At 47.5% G+C, this 17,849-nt stretch overlaps 2 protein-coding genes across 5 annotated transcripts; one reads left to right on the top strand and one right to left on the bottom strand.

Moving 5' to 3' along the window:
* Positions 1-3,306: 3,306 nt before the first annotated feature.
* On the bottom strand, positions 3,307-4,982 carry UBL5 (ubiquitin like 5). 2 transcript variants are annotated; one of them, XM_060007675.1, is made up of 5 exons: positions 4,843-4,982; positions 4,405-4,471; positions 4,114-4,197; positions 3,915-3,952; positions 3,307-3,461 (listed from the first exon to the last, which is right to left on the bottom strand). In XM_060007675.1, the coding sequence occupies exons 2-5, from the start codon at positions 4,458-4,460 to the stop codon at positions 3,418-3,420; spliced, it is 222 nt and encodes a 73-aa protein (XP_059863658.1). In that variant the 5' UTR covers positions 4,461-4,471; positions 4,843-4,982; the 3' UTR covers positions 3,307-3,417. The 2 variants fall into 2 exon arrangements, with proteins under 2 accessions (XP_059863658.1, XP_059863657.1); XM_060007674.1 differs by having other exon boundaries at positions 4,405-4,520; positions 4,843-4,944.
* A 105-nt stretch (positions 4,983-5,087) lies between these two features.
* Positions 5,088-16,752, top strand: FBXL12 (F-box and leucine rich repeat protein 12). Of its 3 annotated transcripts, none has more exons than XM_060007673.2 (4): positions 5,088-5,517; positions 10,408-10,556; positions 10,671-10,743; positions 15,289-16,752. In XM_060007673.2, exons 2-4 carry the CDS (start codon positions 10,471-10,473, stop codon positions 16,108-16,110), a joined length of 981 nt encoding a protein of 326 aa, XP_059863656.1. In that variant the 5' UTR covers positions 5,088-5,517; positions 10,408-10,470; the 3' UTR covers positions 16,111-16,752. The 3 variants fall into 3 exon arrangements, with proteins under 3 accessions (XP_059863656.1, XP_059863655.1, XP_059863654.1); XM_060007672.2 differs by having other exon boundaries at positions 10,284-10,556; XM_060007671.1 differs by lacking the exon at positions 5,088-5,517 and having other exon boundaries at positions 10,228-10,556.
* The last annotated feature ends 1,097 nt before the right edge of the window (positions 16,753-17,849 follow it).

The raw sequence follows: 17,849 nt of genomic DNA, 5'->3' as shown, positions 1-17,849 counted from the left end.
ACAACCCAATCTCAGATGTGATATACCATCACTTATGCCATATTCTGTTTGTCAGAAGTTTGATCTACCCTATACTCAAGAGGAGAGGATCACACAAGGGTATGAATACATGAGATCACTAGGGGCCATCTTAGAAGCTGCCTCTCAGTTGTGACGTTTTTGATCACTTGGTTAGGGCAGTATCTGAACTATTTTCCCCTTTGTAATGAATAACTACTTTTGGGAGAGATACTTTTGAGACTGTGCAAATATCCTACTTCTGCTTAAACTTTTGCCCACCAATTTTAGCATCTATTAATGCATCTTGCCTACAGCAATTATTACTACGGTGATGCAAGGGTGGGTGATTTCTTATTTCTCTCTTTCCTTCTACAACTAACTGAAATCCTTTTGTAATGAAGAGTTGTCCCTTCTCCCCCACTCATTTACATATTCAGTTATTTATTTATATGAGCATGGGCTCAAGGACATTTAATTCTTTGGGTTATAATCCAGTACTATCGTTATTTTGTTGCTCAAGTTGTTCCAAATTTGGCCACTGAGAGCTTTTTCACAGGTTGGCCTCTGTGCCCTTTCAACATGCTTCCATCCTTTTTATTTGAGTACTTCTTACCTTCTGGTACACAAATTTTGGGGGGTTGTTTTTTAAGCAGACAGGTAAGGAGGATACTGACCTATAAGAGCAGGAAAATACGGGCTCAGCTTATATTTTCCCTGCCCTAGCTCTGGAATCAATTACTTCTCCTCCCCCCCACCCCCACCCCAAATTACTTCTCCCAGAAGCCCTGGTTCCTTTTATTGGAGAATATTATTTAGAAAGCAAGATCTGGCTGCTGGGTGTGCTCACTGATACTGGGGTGTCACGGCTTCTGGTCCCTCTAAGTGGGTAAAGGAAATATAGGGATATATGCACATGTCTGTATTTCTACATGTGTCTGTAAACATATTAAACAAAAACCATGAGTCCACACTGATAACGCCCAACTCTAATCCAGCCCCACAGGGTTCATTCTACCCACTCCCTTCCACTGTACCCTCTCCTAGTTTGATTTGTAACTTCTTTCTCCAGCAGCAAGAAACCTGGCTCTAATTATATACAATATATTATCCAACCCTGTGTGTGTATACATGTACAAAACTAGTTTCAGATTTGCTAAGTTATACCACTGTAAGGAACACAGTTACCAACTACAGTGTTTGTGTATAATTCTTTTTTCTTTATCCTTACAGTATTAAATCAAATTACTTTTTCAAGGTTATTTAGGTCAGCTCCTTTCTCCCCTAACCCCTTTGGTGGGGACATGTGATTCATTTGTAATACAGGCAGATTTATTTGACAGCCTGCATTCCATCTTTCTCCCTATGTCCTGGTTGGCAAATGCTGAGTCCTGCATCCACCACTACAGTTCCAGCCATCACCACAAAAATCCCTGCATACTGCCCTTTGATGTAAAAAAAAAAAAGCAAACAAAAATCAATAAAAATACTAATGAAAAAGAATGAAACAGATAATTTATATAGAAAGAAGCATAAAAAAGCAAACCGCTGAATGGTATGCAAATATTACATAATATATAATTATTCCAACTGTATAAAAACTACAGGTTGTATTTCAGAAAACTTCTGGATTCACTCAAATGTTAATTATTGCCACTGTCGGTGGGGATATTATAAACATAAGAAACAATTTTTTCACAAAACATTTGGATTTTTTTTACAAGTAGTTATTGGCACAGTCTTTTTAAAAATAAAACTGAAGTTTATATAAATGCACTGAAAAAGGCCTGACCTCAGGAGAGAGAATGGGGCCAGGAGTGGGGTCTTATTTTTGGCCTGTACTTTTCTATGCTGATTTGAAAACAAGGACTCACCTTGTCAAGGTTGTCATGAAATCAAAAAAAATTGGGGGGGTTTGTTTTTTAAGCAGACAGGTAAGGAGGATACTGACCTATAAGAGCAGGGTTACCAGAAAACAGATTTCTACCTTGTCAGGAGGAAGTGGAGTCCTAGGGACAGGAGGGAAGCCAAGGGAGCAGGTAGGGAGGTGGCCAATGGAGACCAAGGTGAGACCATCACCCCAGGGAGCCGGCAGGTCTGCATCCCAAGAAGCTTGGTGGCAAAAGGCAGGCAGGAGCCTGGGTGGGGCAGTGGGCTAGACTTGAACATGGTTATGTTCTGAGGAGGATCAGCCAAGTCAATACACAGAGAGGGGAGAAGGGATGGAGCAAGGTTCTAGGTGAAACTCTCAAAGCAGCTCCAGAATGTGGCTCTGGGAAAGGACAGGGCCAAGGTTGACCCCAAGGTCTGTGGCCAGGGGAACAGAAATGGAGTGTTTGGGGTCCTGTCTACTCAAACCTGAGGGAAGAAGGCAGGAGACAGCTAATAATGCCAGGCATCCTGCTGTTTTTTTTGTTTTTTTTGGTACGTGGGCCTCTCACTGTTGTGGTCTCTCCCGTTGCGGAGCACAGGCTCCGGACGCGCAGGCTCAGTGGCCATGGCTCACGGGCCCAGCCGCTCCGTGGCATGTGGGATCTTCCCAGACCGGGGCAGGAACCTGTGTCCCCTGCATCGGCAGGTGGACTCTCAACCACTACGCCACCAGGGAAGCCCCATCCTGCTGTTTTAACTCCATTATCTCATCATTATCCATTATCTCATCATTATCTCATGGAAACGTGATTGTCACCATGGTTCCCCCTTTTAGAGGAAGAAACTGAGGATCAGAGAGTCTGACTCCTCCAAATTCCACTGCTAATGATCAAAATTCAAACCCAGTTGGTCTGACTGTTGAGGCTGGGTTCTTCTTATAGCCTATGCCACACTGTTTCACTCTGTCCACAAGGATTTCATAAGCGCTAAGAACTGTGGCTGCTTAATCATGTTTTATCTCATCTCCACTTCACAACACACCACTGAAGTAAACACTGTCGGTTCCAGTTTGGATAAGGAAATGAAGGTTAACGGAGATTAAGTAACTTGCCCAGGGTCACAGTTGGTGGCAGAGCTGGGATTCCACCCACAGTCTCTCTGAATCTAAACCTGTATTCCTAACTACTACATCTACTGTCCTTACCCAGAGGTTCCTTGGTCTATTAGGGTGACAATAATCCCAGGATCTGTTGACCTTCAGAGACACATGGCTAGCCCCAGAGCTCTGGTCTTCCATTCAGGCTCCCAGTCTACTGGCTCCCTCATTGATCCAATCTTGAACTCTTATTGAGCAGCTGGGTACTGAGAATATAGTGACGACCAGATGCCAACCCTCTCCTCAAGAGATAGCCCTCACTCAAAGATGACAACAGTGAATGAAGCAACCTCTAAGTTTTTATTAACATGAGTTTTCAAACACAAGCATCCATATTAGTGTGGGGGGCGAGGGTGGGGGAAGAGAGAAGGACAGGGAGAAGGAATTCTCCCCTATTGGTAATAAAGCTCCAGGTTCATCCCATCGTGGATTTCATCTGAAGTACAGGCGTTAAGGAATCCTCACTGTGGGCTCCATCCCCACCCCTCCCATGTGTCACAGTTGGGTCAGGGTGGCCACATTTTAGTTTGGATCATTTTAATTTGAAAAGAATCCAAACTTTTAAAAAAGTTCATGTTCCTTTTGCACAACAAACATGCCCGAGTCTCCCTCCACTCTGACCTCCCGTACCCAACTCAAGTGGAGCTCAGTAATAAATACTTTGACTGAAAAATGTCAAAGTCTTACAAGCCAAGTCAAATCAAAACATTTCACCAACCACCCTCCTCCCCCAACAAAATAATTACATGGCTCCCATTTTCTAAATACTTAGCATGTGCCACATATTAAGTTAAACACATTATGTGCATAATCTCATATAGACTCCAGTATTGAACAAAGAGAACCAAGTCCGGGTATGGAGACCCTTCCTCAAGAAGTCAAAGGATACAGTCCCCCAGAGATACGTGGTCCTTAAAAATCGTGTACCTGTGGGATAAAAACTTTTCAGGAAAAAGCCTAAGGAGGCCCTTCAGCCTGGAGGCAAGCTGAGGAAGTTCTGCCTAAGCAAAGGGCTGGCTGCAGCCCTCCCCCAACCAAAAACTTCTGGCCTGCTCCTGTCCAGCCCCCAGCTCTACCCCTGTACTCACCACTTCTTCAATACGATCTTGTTCCAACGGGTGCCAGTTTGGGCTGCAATCAGCTTCTTAAGGTCCCCGATGGTGTCATCAGTACTGGGCGCAGAGGAATTAAGGAAAATGGAAGGGGGAGATAGAACGCGACGAGGACATTTCCAGTAGTGAATGCACTCTGCCAGGACCCCATTCCCACCCCTGACCCCGGGTTTAACTAAAATCACCCTACAACATAGACTGAGTTGCCTGCCTCATTCATGTCAAGCACCCTCCGGAAGCCACCGCCTCTCGGCCGCCAGTGGATACTTGCATTTAACGCGGACCTTCTTCCCCAGACGGTCGTTGCAAACAACCTCGATCATCCTGGCTGGAGCTGCACAGGGCGGGGATAGAGGCAAAAGAATCAGGACTTCAGGATGGAGCTACACAGAGCGGGGACAGAAGCAAAAGAATCAGGACTTCAGGGGTCCCTCAGGCCCCAAGGCACCCGGTTATTGAGACTTAATGTTCACGCCCCCCTCAATCCCCCAGAACGCAGTCTTCCTGGGCCCCAAGTCCCAGGACCTCGGACCCCACGGCGACCGCAGACCCCAGGCAGCCGCACGTCCCACCCCCCCGGCCCGGCCCAGTCCCATTTCAGGTAGCCTGAAGGCCGAGCCTCGCCTCTCGCAGGCGGGCGGATCCTCGATGGCCGGGTCCCATCAACTTTCCGCTACTCCGGGCCTCTCCACCTGGCCACCTCACCTTGAATCTCCTGGCACCAGCAGACGCCACAACAAGCTCGCTCGAAGGCAGAGCCCCGACCAGCGCTGACGCTAAGAACCGGAAGCGGAAGTGCGCAGCCGAAAGCTCCTCCCTCCGCTCCTCCCAGTGCCCGTCAACACCGCGCGGAGTACGCCCCTCCGGGCCGGAAGTGGGCTTGCGGTTCCCAGGAGCAGCTTTGGGGTCCCGAGCCTGAGTAGAGGGACACATGTGGACGGACCGTGGAGACGAATGAGGGTCCGGGCGGGGGAGGGGCGTGGAGAGTCAGAGGTCATGAACCGGCGCCCAGCCGTTTGGATGCAGTTAGTTGAAGGCTTTTCGCTGTGCTGAGACGCCATCTGGTGTGGCATCTCGGTGGGCGGGGATGACCTCTCGTTCCTGAGCCTGACGGAGCCTCTAACTGCAGCTTTAGGGCTTTGGGGAGCCTGGGTCAAGTCCTGCGGGCATCCCGTCCGCCCCCCTGCCTTCATTCAGGGCTGGGCCTCGGAAGCGTTTTGCTCACCCCTTCCCTCTGCTTATCTCGCCTGCCCCCAGGGACATCTTGGGTGCAGACTGCAGTCAATAAGTGAAGGAGCCTCCTGATCCTGGCCTGGATACCAGCACTTACCAGAATGGAGTTCACGTTGCACGCCTACCTGCAACTGCAAAATCTCCCAGGTCTGTATCTTCAAGGAAGGTCGCTCCCGCCCTACAGGGGGCACTGTGTACCAGTTCCCAACCTTGCCTTTCAGCGCCAAAGCAGCCCCTGAACTGGTCTGGTTCCCCAGAGCTGGTGGGACAGAGAACACCCCTCCCTAAGTCCAACCTGTCAATGGAACTGACTCTTGAACTGTTCCTTCTCAGCAGACAGGATTCTCCTAGTTTGGTGAGCCTAAAAGGATTCACTCTGAAAAGGGGCCACCACTTCTTTTTTTTTTTTAATTTTTATTTATTTATTTTTGGCTGCGTTGGGTCTTCGTTGCTGCGCGTGGGCTTTCTCTAGTTGCCCCGAGCAGGGGCTACTCTTCATTGCGGTGCGTGGGCTTCTCATTGTGGTGGCTCCTCTTCTTGCGGAGCACGGGGACTCTAGGTGCACGGGCTTCAGTAGTTGTGGCACATGGGCTCAGTAGTTGTGGCTCGTGGGCTCTAGAGCGCAGGCTCAGTAGTTGTGGCGCACAGGCTTAGCTGCTCCGCGGCGTGTCGGATCTTCCCGGACCAAGGCTCGAACCCGTGTCCCCTGCATTGGCAGGCAGATTCTCAACCACTGCGCCACCAGGGAAGCCGCGGGGCCACCACTTCTGATTCACCCAATCCGCCTTCTCAATCTAGGATATGAGATTAGGTGGAAGACATGAGATGCTTTCCTGGGGAAAGGGAGGATGCTCTGTGATCCTGTTGGGACTGTCCTGCCTTAGGGAACTGGCCCAAGGAGTCCCACCTCAAACACTAGACTCAGGGGCCTTCCTGCCTCAGGACTTTGATCCGTTATTTCTCCGACCCCTGCAGAATCCCTCTGAGTGGGCTTGAGAAGGCAGGGAATCTGAACGGAAAGCTTATTCAGATTGGAGACACAGGCTTTGGATCCAGACAGATGAGTCAAAACCCCTTAATATTAAGCTGTGTGATCTCAACTCTTCCCCTCTCTGATTCTCATCTTCCTCACCTATGAATGGGGAGAGCAATCCCCACCCTAGGATTGTAGTAAGAATCGGTCTTGGACCAGCCCCTGACAGTCCTCTTGCAGAAGAACAGATGGGGCAAGAGGGGGAGATGGGAAGGTCAAGGGTGAGCCTGAGGGGACTAATGTGCCCGAGAAAGTTTGGAAGGAACACATTTTTGCAGTCACATAGAAATACTAGGACACACCAGATGTTGATGGTGTTTACCACTAGACGGTGGAATTGCTGTGTCTCATGTTCCTCTTTTTGGTGCTTTTGGTGTTTTCCCAGATTACCTACAATGAACATATGTTACTTTTGTAATCAGAAGAAAAAGTAAATGTTATTTTTTTAAAACAAGAAGTTCTATTTTTTCAATGTTTGATTCAAAGATAGCTAGGGAATTCCCTGGCGGTCCAGTGGTTAGGACTCTGCGCTCTCACTGCCGAGGGCCTGGGTTCAATCCGTGCCCAGGGAACTAAGATCCCAGAAGCTGTGTGGTGCAGCCAAAAAAAAAAAAACCCCAAATGTTTTTAAAAATTAAAAAAAAAAAGGGGAGCTAAGGCACAGGATGGTGATGCTGAGTTATGGGCTGGGGGAGATTGGAAAGGGGTGAGGAGTGCTGCTGAAAGGGGAGGAATATAAAGTCTGGGATTGTTGGGGGCTTGGGCTCCATGGGCAGTAGTGGGGATCTAGTCGGGGGCCGCCAGCCCCAACTGGGCTAAGGCATCCTGAGGAAGTGGAGGGGATGGGCAATGGGAAGTCCCAGGACTAGGCTGCCACTGCTGCACGGACTGCCTCCTCCAGAGCCAGGTGGGAGGGGGAAAGGCCTCAGGAGACAGGACACCTCACCTTAGAGACCTCTCTCCACATCCTGGTAAATATCATTCGGCGCTTCCCATGAAGGGCCTCAGTGCCTGCCCGTTGAGGGGCCAGGACAGTCCCATCCTCCCGTCTAGGCAGCCGAAGGACCTGCTGTCAGAGCTGCTCTTGTGAGGAGGTAGATGCTTCCCAGGAGGGAGAGTTCTGGGTCAGAACTCAAGGAGCAAGCTGGGCAGGGCCCCTCTGCCCCTTGTTGCCTAGTTTCTGACCCAGAGGAAGGAGCTTATACTTGGGGATTCCCATCCCTCCACTCCTGTATGCTTGATGGGGAGGAGATGGTTCTTAGGAAACCCCTGTAACTGAGCTGGGGTCAGCGACACCTGCGTTCCGCTGAACTTAAAGGTTCACCAGAGGGGAAATAATCTTAGAGGTGGAGAGAGTTGCTCAGGAGGTCCCTTCTCCCAACATCTCAGCCTGTCAGCAGGCCTTGGAGATGCAGCAGTGTCCAAGGCCGACCTGCCACCCCAGAATTCAGTCTGATACAGGAGGAAGACAAGTAAAGAAGACAAGTGAAGAGGTCCTTGCAATACAGTGTGACACAGGTGCTGTGAAGGGGAAGCCCAAGGCGCTGGGAGCAGAGGAGTCATTGCCCCTGCGTGCTGGCATGGGCTTTCCAGAGGGAATCGGAGAGCACTGTGATAGAGGCCCACGCTCTGGCATCAGAAAAATCTGGGCTTGTGGCCCTGGCAAGCGACTTGACCTCTATGTGATTCTTTTGGTCTTTTCTCCCACAGTCGTAAAATGGTTGCCAGAGCATGAAGCATTTTTTTTCTGTGCTCTTGTTTGAGGAAAAATATGAAAGGGGTTGGATTTATTAATAAAACATTTGGAACTTTCTTGCACACGGTAAAAATTCAAGCAGTACAGAAGTATTATATACAGCAGCATAAAGTTTCCTCACCCTCCAGACCCCAGGCCCTCCGCAGGGACAATTACAGTTAAAAGTTTTCATTTCATCTCTGTGTCTTCAAACATGTGATACAGAGCCTCCCAAGAAAATGATGAAACCTCTCAGATGTCAATAACGCGTTTCAATGGAGATAGGGACTTTGTATTTTCAAGTAATATACAATATTTTAAGTTGTGTCAAAGGGCAGAAATGAATGACTTTGTTTTCATACAGGCCTTTATGTATAAAATGAAACACAACAAATATGTATATCCAACGAGACCAAACTATATACACTGTTCTCTACACCGTTTGCTTTTAAAAGAAAACAATATCCTAGCGATTGTTCCAAACAGCACAGAAAGACCTGCCTCATTCTTTCTGACAATTTGAGATCCTAGAAGTGGAATTATTGGGCCCTACAGGGGCTGCAATCTGATATTGCCAAACTGTCTTCAAAGATTTTGCATCAATTCTGCCCCATCTGCAGTGGTTGAGAAGGTCTACTTCCTCACACCAAGGCTAATGTGGGTATTTTCTGGCTTCCTCATCTTAATCTGATAGGTGAATACCACAGTGTTTTACTTTTTATTTATTTATGGATAAGTGAAAACATACAGATTTTTAAGCTTTATTCAGATATAGTTGATATACAAAATTGCACACATTTAACATATACATCTTTTTTTTTTTTTTTTGCAGTACGCGGGCCTCTCACTGTTGTGGCCTCTCCCGTTGCGGAGCACAGGCTCCGGACGCGTAGGCTCAGCGGCCATGGCTCACGGGCCCAGCCGCTCCGTGGCATGTGGGATCTTCCCGGACCGGGGCACGAACCCATGTCCCCTGCATCGGCAGGCGGACTCTCAACCACTGCGCCACCAGGGAAGCCCTAACATATACATCTTAATGAGTTTGCTTTCTTTTGAGGGGGGGCGCCGGGCTGCCCGTCATGCGGGATCTTAATCCCCCCACCAGAAAACGAACCTGCACCCCCTGCAATGGAAGCACAGAGTCTTAACCACTGGACCGCCAGGGAAGTCCCAGTTTGCATTTATTTCTAAAACAGTTTTCAACGTCTCCAGTTTCTTCTCTGTGTGTGTATTAAAAACAGGTATTGCCAGGGAATTTCCTGGCAGTCCAGTGGTTAGGACTCGGTGCTTTCACTGCCCTGGCCGGGTTCAATCTCTGGTCGAGGAACTAAGATCCTGCAAGCCGCACAGCGCGGCAAAAACAAAACCAAACCAAAACAAACAAAAACAAAAAAAACAACCCCAAACCAGGTATTGCCATTATAGGCTCTTGGGAGTGATTTGGCAAAACCTATTCAGAATTAAACTTCACATGTCCTTTGACCCATCAACCCAACTCCTGGTTATTTATCCTATAGAAATAAAAACATAGGAGGTATATATTACATATGTATGTGTGTGTGTATATATATGTATGCATGTACATACATATATAAAGAGAATGTTTAGCGCCGATATTGCGGTGATAGAACTGGAAGCAACGTGAATACTCATCAATACGGGAATGTTTGAATAAATTTCACTGCCCTTATGAATTGCAACTTTAAAAGTGAGTTATATATTTAGAAAAAAAAGAGTGATATATATCTGGAGGGAGTGTCAGTTCAGGCTCTGTGGAGAACAATTTGGCGCCATCAATAAAAGCGAAAAATTCAACACGCCTTTTAACAAGCTATTTCACTTCTACAAATTTATTCTCGAACTCTCCGCCTTGTCCTCCGCTCTTGGTTCCGCCCTCAATCCTTCCCTTTAGGGCTCGTGACCGCCCCAGCCACGCTTTCCCCCAGTCTCGTTCCCGCCCTTAACCCCGCCCCCGGGCCTCGTCACCGCTCTAGCCACGCCTTCAGGGCGTGGCCCTAGTTCCCCAGGCACGCCCCCCGAGTCTCGTTCCCGCCCTCAACCCCGCCCCCGGGTATCGTCATCGCCCTAGCCACGCCTTCCGGGCTTGGTCCTAGTCCCTAACCCCACCTTCGGTGCCGCGTTCAGATCCCGTGCTGGTCTGGCTCCAGGGCCCAACCACGTCCCCGCAAGAGGAAAGCCAGAACTCTGCCGGCTACCGGAAGCCACGACCACCTCCTTGCCGGCACCCTCACTTCCTGCCGTCTCTTAGGGGCTTCCAAGGCGAGTCAACGAGTCCCTTTCGCCGGAAGCGGAAGTGCGTGTCGGCGGGATCATGGCGACTTTTGCGGACTTGCCGGACTCTGTCCTGTTGGAGATCTTCTCTTACCTCCCGGTTCGGGACAGGATCCGCATCTCCAGGTGCGGCCCCGCCCCGCGCGAGGGAAGGGCCGGGCAGGGGGGGGGTTGCACCAGGAGATGGACATCTGGTCCCCGCGGGGCCGGGACGTTCTAACGGCAGGTCCCCTTCCCCAGGGTCTGTCACCGCTGGAAGAGGCTGGTGGACGACCGGTGGCTGTGGCGACATGTCGACCTGACGCTCTACACGGTATGCGGGGCTGGCCGGGCAGGTCTGGGCCAAGGTCGGGCTGGCCCGATCTCGAGGACCACGCCTCCAACCCTGTGTTTCGAGCGAGGCTGTTCCGGGTGCATCCCGGCCGCGTCAGTTATTTGCTCCACTGTGACGTCCAGGCCTCAGTTTCCCCACCTCCAGAATGGGTGTTACCAAAGTCGTGCAGGGAAAGGGCTTATTGATGAGTTTTCATGGAGAAATCATTTTCCATAGTCAACTTATTTCCAGAATTAATCTCCTGAGTGGTGCAGGCAAACCATTTCCACTTTCTCCCATTTGCATTTTATTTTTTTCTTTTTATTATGAACTATTTCAAATATATGTAGAAATGTACAGAGGATAATATCTGAAACTATTTCCCCCCCTACCTAGATTTAACCTTTTTTAACCTTTGGCCTTATTTACTGCTGATCTTGTGAAACACACATACAAATGTTTATATAGACACATCTGCATACAACATTTTTAGGTATATCTCTTGCACTTTTGAAACCCTCCTCAGAGGTAACCACTATCATAAAGTGGATTTGTATCCCTTCGCGTTTTTATTTACTTCTTATGTGTGTGCCCGTAAGCAATATACAGTATTGTTAACGTATTTCTAAAATTTAGATAATGCTGCTCTACTCTTTAGATCGTTAAAAGCTGTTTTACTTATATAACCAGCTTTATTCACACATCGCTTTTGAGATTTATTCTAATCAGCACTTGTAAATCTAATTCATTCCTTTTAACTGCTGTTAAATGAATATACCACAAATTGTTTATCTATTTTCCTGTTGACAGATGGTTAGGTTATTTCCAACTTTCTACTGTTGTGAACAGCTTTATAAGTGTCTCAGACTTTACTGTGCATACGAATCACCTATGGGGATCTTGTTAAAATGCAGATTCTGATTCAGTGGCCTGGAGTGGGGGCCCCAGATTCCAAATTTCTGACAACTTTCAAGGTGTTACTGATGCTGTTGCTTCTTGTTCCACAAGAATGTCCTTGTGTCTGTCTTCTTGCATCCAGGTACCAGTTACTCTGAAACCTAGAAGTACAATTTCTGAGAGGTAGGATCCTTTATATTTTCTCACTTTCAGTTCTTCATCTGCAATTCCAAAATCAGAAAGCCAGAAAAGTGAAAAGGTTTTTTGTAAGCTTGGCACAAATTCATTTGGTGGCAACACCTGATGTGAACTGGTGTGAGGCTATTAATGTCCTTTTCCTTATCCCACTTGGAATAAAAATCATGTTATACTGAAAAATATTAATCTGATAACAAGGTGCTGCCCTTGACCCTTCTGATGGTATTATATATGGTATTTGTACCACATTAATTCTGAATTCTGAAACCCATCTGTCTTCAGGAGTTTTGGATAAGGAATTGTGGCCTTGTATAGAAATTATTTTTATTGAAATCACCTTTAAAAATGGTTATTTTTTCTGTACTAAAAAACTAACACATTACATAATAATGTAGTTCTTAGTTATTTTTTCTGCCATTTTATTATGAGAAATTTCAAACATATATAAAAGTTGAAAGAATAGTACAGAGAGCACGAAGTTGCCCACTATTAGTATTTAACTACATTTGTTTTATCCCCTGTTGACCGATCCATCCATCCCTCTTTCCATCCATCAATCCATTTTATTTTTTAAATACACTTCAAAATAAGTTGCAGACAAGAGTCCACTTCATCCCTAAATGCTTTAGCGTACGTAATAGAGATTAACTAGAACATTTGTTTTGCGTTTCTCTTTTTGAGGTTTAATTTTTAAAAATGACACAAGTCATGAATAATTCTTGTAAAAATGTTGAAGTAGTATAACTATGTGTGGTGATGGATGTTAACTAGACTTACGTGGTGATCATTTCACAAGATATATAAATATCGAACCATTGTGTGTACACCTGAAACTAATATAATATGTCAATTATATCTAAAAACAAAAACCATTGAAGTATTGCCACAGATGAAGCTAAGAGCCTTTGACAGTCATCCCCTGGTATCTTCAACCCTTCCCCAGAGTAACCACTATTATAAGTGTGGAATATTTCCTTCTATCCCATCTTCTGTGCCTTTATATCCTTGGGCCTGTATAAGGGAAGGAAAGGAAAGTGATTACAAGAGCAAGATTGGCCTTTGGAGTCAGGCTGTGTTGAATTATAGCTGTACTCTTGCAACAAGATTCTGGCCACTGCATTTTTCCAGAGGTACCTGCTACACAACCAGGTACTGTGTGAGCTTTCTAGTTCAGTGCTCATCACTGCACCTGGCAAACAGTAGGTACTCAATACAGGTTAGCCATTATGGTTGGAATAATTGTACCCATATAAAATATATAGTATTGTTTCTTTTTTCTTTAACCTTTAAAGTATCATTTTGCCACTCTTTCCTGCATATTTTGAGGAGTTACCAGGGTTCATATCTCTGGATCTACTTTGTTCTTAGTTACTACCTACATGGCTGTTGTCTTATCAGTGGACATTTGGTTTTTGCTGTTAAAACCACGATGTCAGAAACTAATGTTTCTGTAGGGTAAATTCCACAAAAGAGGTCTTACTAGGTCAGGCAGTATGTGCATTTAAACAAACTGAAAAATTAGTTTAAAAAAATAATAAAGGGGGCGGTGCAAAAAAAGATATACACAGGATTCAAAAGGTACAAAATAATAAAAGATTGGAAAGTAAGGTCTCCCTACTTCTGTCACCCAGGTCATCTTGTTCTTTCCCAGAGAAGCAGCAGATGCTCCCCACCCCCTTTTTTTTGTGGGATCTTAGTTCCCTGACCAGGGATCAAACCCGGGCCCTCGGCAGTGAAAGTGCGGAGTCCTAACCACTGGACCGCCAGGGAATTCCTGCTCCCATATTCTTAAAAACAAAACAGGTGCCAGTGGGTGTCCACATTTTACATTTCAGTAAAACCCACCAGATCGCATTCCAAAGTATCCAGACCAAATGCCACCAGCAGGACCTCAGAACTGCTTCTCCACATCCTGGCCAGTGTTTGATATTATGAAACTTAAAGGATTTTCTAATTTTGTCCTTTTACAAGTAAAAGGGATTCAACCTCTGGCTTCGTGGGCATTTAAAATTTTGCCAACGGTCGCTTCTACTTTTGTGAGTTCCCTTTTAGTGGGCAATATTTCTAGTGAGTCCCTTTCCCTCGGCCCAAACTTGCAGGTCCAGATTTTATCAGGAAGATTTGATTCCTCTGTCAAGAGTAGTCAACAGGGAGAAGGGATAAATTAGGAGTTCGGGATTAAAATATACACACTACCGTATATAAAATAGGTAACCAACAAGGACCTACAGTATAGCACAGGGAACTATACTAAAAATCTTGTAATAACCTAAAATGGAAGACAATGTAAAAAAAGAATATATATATATATATTCTGAATCACTTTGCTGTACACTGAAACTAACCCAAGATAGTAAATCAACTATATTTCAATAAAAAATTTTAAAAAAGAATTTAGGAATAAAAGGATTAGGGATACCAAGAACCCAACAGAAAAGGTGTAACTGAGAGGCAGCAAAATATCCTCTTGCCTGGTCGTGGATTTTGCTAATAAAAAAGTCATATTTAAAAAAAAAAAAACTCGTCAACAGATTTTATGGTATGCAGTTTCTTTTTAATTTTATTTATTTATGGTTGCGTTGGGTCTTCGTTGTAGTTGTGGAGAGCGGGGGCTACTCTTCGTTGCAGTGTGCGGGCTTCTCACTGCAGTGGCTTCTCTTGTTGCAGAGCACGGGCTCTAGACACGCAGGCTTCAGTAGTTGTGGCATGCAGGCTCAGTGTGGCTTGTGGGCTCTAGAGTGTAGGCTCAGTAGTTGTGGCGCACGGGCTTAGTTGCTCTGCGGCATGTGGGATCTTCCCGGACCAGGGCTCGAACCCTTGTCCCCTGCATTGGCAGGCGGATTCTTAACCACTGCGCCACCAGGGAAGTCCCTACAATTTCTTTTTTCTGTCCTTTTTTTTTTTGAAGCTAAAATGTACATATAATGAAATGCACAGGGTACCAGTTAGTTATAGTTCGTTTGTTTGTTTTCTACTAATTTCCCAGGGTTAATTTTTGCAGCTTTCACTATTACCAAGCTGTGATTTTTATTTTTTTCTTTTAACCTAGATCTGATTTACCCTGGGCAGTTTTAGCCTTTTTCAGTTTTATTTTATGTTGCTTATTTCTATGAGGAGGTAGTCATTAAGAAAGGGATAAAAATATTGCCAGGTGGATTTACTTTCTTGCTTACTGCAGAAGATAACTCTTGCTAGAGACAGATCTGTTATGGTCTCTTATCGCCATTGCTTTTTTTCCAACCTAGAGGTCAACACAGATTAAATCATCCTGTTGCTCCTGGGGAGGTATCTGGTGGCGTGAGGCTGGTGAGGGAAGGACAGAATTCCCAGGGAACATCAGAGCCCCAGCTGGGGACTGCCTGTCTCCAGGCAGGTGGGGGCCTTGGAAGATGCCCCACATCTCTCCCCCAGTCACAGCCCCCCCCCACACCCCGTTTCTGGTTCTTACAGATGCGGCCTAAAGTCATGTGGCACCTCCTTCGCCGGTACATGGCATCCCGGCTCCATTCCCTGCGGATGGGCGGCTACCTGTTCTCGGGCTCTCAGGCTCCCCAGCTGTCCCCCGCCCTGATGAGGGCCCTGGGCCAGAAGTGCCCCAACCTCAAGCGCCTCTGCCTGCACGTGGCCAACCTGAGCATGGTGCCCATCACCAGCCTCCCCTGCACCCTGAGGACCCTGGAGCTGCACAGCTGTGAGATCTCCATGGCCTGGCTCCTCAAGGAGCAGGACCCCACCGTGCTGCCCCTGCTCGAGTGCATCGTGCTGGACCGTGTCCCCGCCTTCCGCGACGAGCACCTGCAGGGCCTGACGCGCTTCCGCGCGCTGCGCTCGCTGGTGCTGGGCGGCACCTACCGGGTGACCGAGACCGGGCTGGATATGGGCCTGCAGGAGCTGAGCTACCTGCAGAGGCTGGAGGTGCTGGGCTGCACCCTCTCGGCCGACAGCACCCTCCTGGCCATCAGCCGCCACCTCCGAGATGTGCGGAAGATCCGGCTGACCGTGCGGGGCCTCTCGGCCCCTGGCCTGTCGGTCCTGGAGGGCATGCCGGCCCTGGAGAGTCTGTGCCTGCTGGGGCCGCTCATCACCCCAGAAATGCCTTCCCCGCATGAAATCCTCTCCTCCTGCCTCACCATGCCCAAGCTCAGGGTCCTTGAGCTGCAGGGGCTGGGCTGGGAGGGTCAGGAGGCAGAGAGGATCCTGTCTAAGGGGCTACCCCACTGTATGGTCATTGTCAGGGCCTGCCCCAAAGAGTCCATGGACTGGTGGATGTGACTGCACCAGCCGAGCCTGAGACCCCTCTCAGCTTTTATTAATGAGTCCCAGACCCTCTGAGCAGCACCTTACCATGGGCAGGTAATCCGGCTGGAGAGCTATGAAGGCCACAGGTAGAAAGAACCTAAGCCTTGGCTCCTCCAGATCATTAGAATCATGGTTTGCCAGCTGTGTGGCCTCTGTGACATCAGCCAGCCTCTCGGAGGCCCTGTCCTCACCTCCAGAAATGAGGAAGACCATAGCTACCTCTCGGTTATGTTGCAAAGCCTTACTCTTTACCAGCCCTGAGGCCCGAGAAGGTCCTGGATGAAGAGCCATTCTCAGGAACAGGACAGATGTGGAAGGGTGGGTTAGGAGTTAGGGAGACCTGAGGGGTCAAGGCCCCTTAGGAAGCCTGGAAGGGCTGTCAACGCATGTGCACCAGCACACTGACACATCATTGACACGCCGACACACCACTGACACGCCGACACACCACTGATAGTCCTACATGCACGCAGGAGACACGGAGAGAAGGGCAGATACAACTCATGCTTTGATGTTCGAAATGTTAATAAAGTTTCTAAGTTGTCCTTTCAGTATTTTGTATTCTGTATTTTCCAAGTTTTGCGCAATATATATTATTTTGCTATTAAAGAAAGATAATCACGTTTTTCAAAAAAGCATTTGGTTTATTCATTCAACAAATGTGCCTTCAGCCTCCGCTCTCTTGCAAGCATCGTTCTAGGCACTGGGACCACAGCAGTGAACAAAATAGACAAGGAAGAAGGATGATAAACAGGTGAACACACGCATGGAACGGTTTCAGAGACTCTGAGACAATAAACCAGGGCCACGTGATGGGGACACACGTGTTTGGTTGAGTGGGCAGGGTGGGCCTCTCTGAGCCCAGAGCTGAGAGGTGAGGAACCAGCCCCGGGAAGCGCGGGGGAAGGCAGAAAAGGCAAAGACTTGAGATGGGAGTGAGCTTGGCAATTTCCAGGGATGGGAAGAAGGTCCAAGTGGCCGAGGGAACAGGGGGTGAGCAATCAAGAGTGAAGTCAGAGATGATGGGGAGAGGTTAGAAGGGCCTCACAGGTGGCTTTGGTTTTAGGGGTTCAAAAGGTAGCAACTCCTTTTCCTGCCCTTTGAGTCTGAACCACTTGAAAGATGCAGGTGGCAGACTGATAGTGATCCTAAGTAACTTAGGATCACTGCCCATGAAATGAGCGTTATTTTTTTTTTGAAGTATAGTTGATTTACAATGTTGTGTTAATTTCTGCTGTACAGCAAAGTGACTCGTGACTCAGTTATACATATGTATGTACATTTTTTTTTTTTGGGCCACGCCGTACGGCATGCAGGATCTTAGTTCCCCAGCCAGGGATCAAACCCGTGTCCCCTGCAGTGGAAGCGTGGAGTGTCAACCACTGGACCTCCAGGGAAGTCCCTGTCATCTGTTTTAAAATGTACCTGGACAATAGTGCAGCCTTGGGGCAGGGTCCTGGTACCCCCCCCCCCCAAGGGATATACATAACAATATCTTCAAGCTGTTTTGCAGATACTGAAACCTCCACCAGGTGGGAGAAGTTAACTAACAGTATGGTGCCCACAAGCATTTAGACCCCAGAACGGTTAGAACCAGAAGGTTAATGATGCTGACTCCCACCTACCTCACAACCAACAAATCAGAAGAATGTCCACGAGCTGATCACGCCCTCCTCTTTGAACCATTACTATAAAACTCCTCACTACCCCAC

The sequence above is a fragment of the Delphinus delphis genome, chromosome 3 (genome assembly GCF_949987515.2).
Source record: "Delphinus delphis chromosome 3, mDelDel1.2, whole genome shotgun sequence".
In the NCBI taxonomy this organism is placed as follows: Eukaryota; Metazoa; Chordata; class Mammalia; order Artiodactyla; family Delphinidae; genus Delphinus; species Delphinus delphis.
Note: the sequence above shows the minus strand (reverse complement) of the source record. Positions and strands in the feature narration are given on the sequence as shown.

What these genes read in the sequence shown, in the direction of transcription:
- UBL5 (XM_060007675.1), bottom strand. Translation starts at nt 4,460, where the DNA reads ATGATCGAGGTTGTTTGCAACGACCGTCTGGGGAAGAAGGTCCGCGTT. An exon ending in AAGGTCCGCGTTAAATGCAA is followed by an intron (nt 4,198 to 4,404) that starts GTATCCACTGGC and finishes CTCTGCGCCCAG; the next exon opens with TACTGATGACACCATCGGGG. An exon ending in CCACGTATCTCTGGGGGACT is followed by an intron (nt 3,462 to 3,914) that starts GTATCCTTTGAC and finishes CCTGTACTTCAG; the next exon opens with ATGAAATCCACGATGGGATG.
- FBXL12 (XM_060007673.2), top strand. Translation starts at nt 10,471, where the DNA reads ATGGCGACTTTTGCGGACTTGCCGGACTCTGTCCTGTTGGAGATCTTC. An exon ending in GACAGGATCCGCATCTCCAG is followed by an intron (nt 10,557 to 10,670) that starts GTGCGGCCCCGC and finishes CCCCTTCCCCAG; the next exon opens with GGTCTGTCACCGCTGGAAGA. An exon ending in TCGACCTGACGCTCTACACG is followed by an intron (nt 10,744 to 15,288) that starts GTATGCGGGGCT and finishes TGGTTCTTACAG; the next exon opens with ATGCGGCCTAAAGTCATGTG.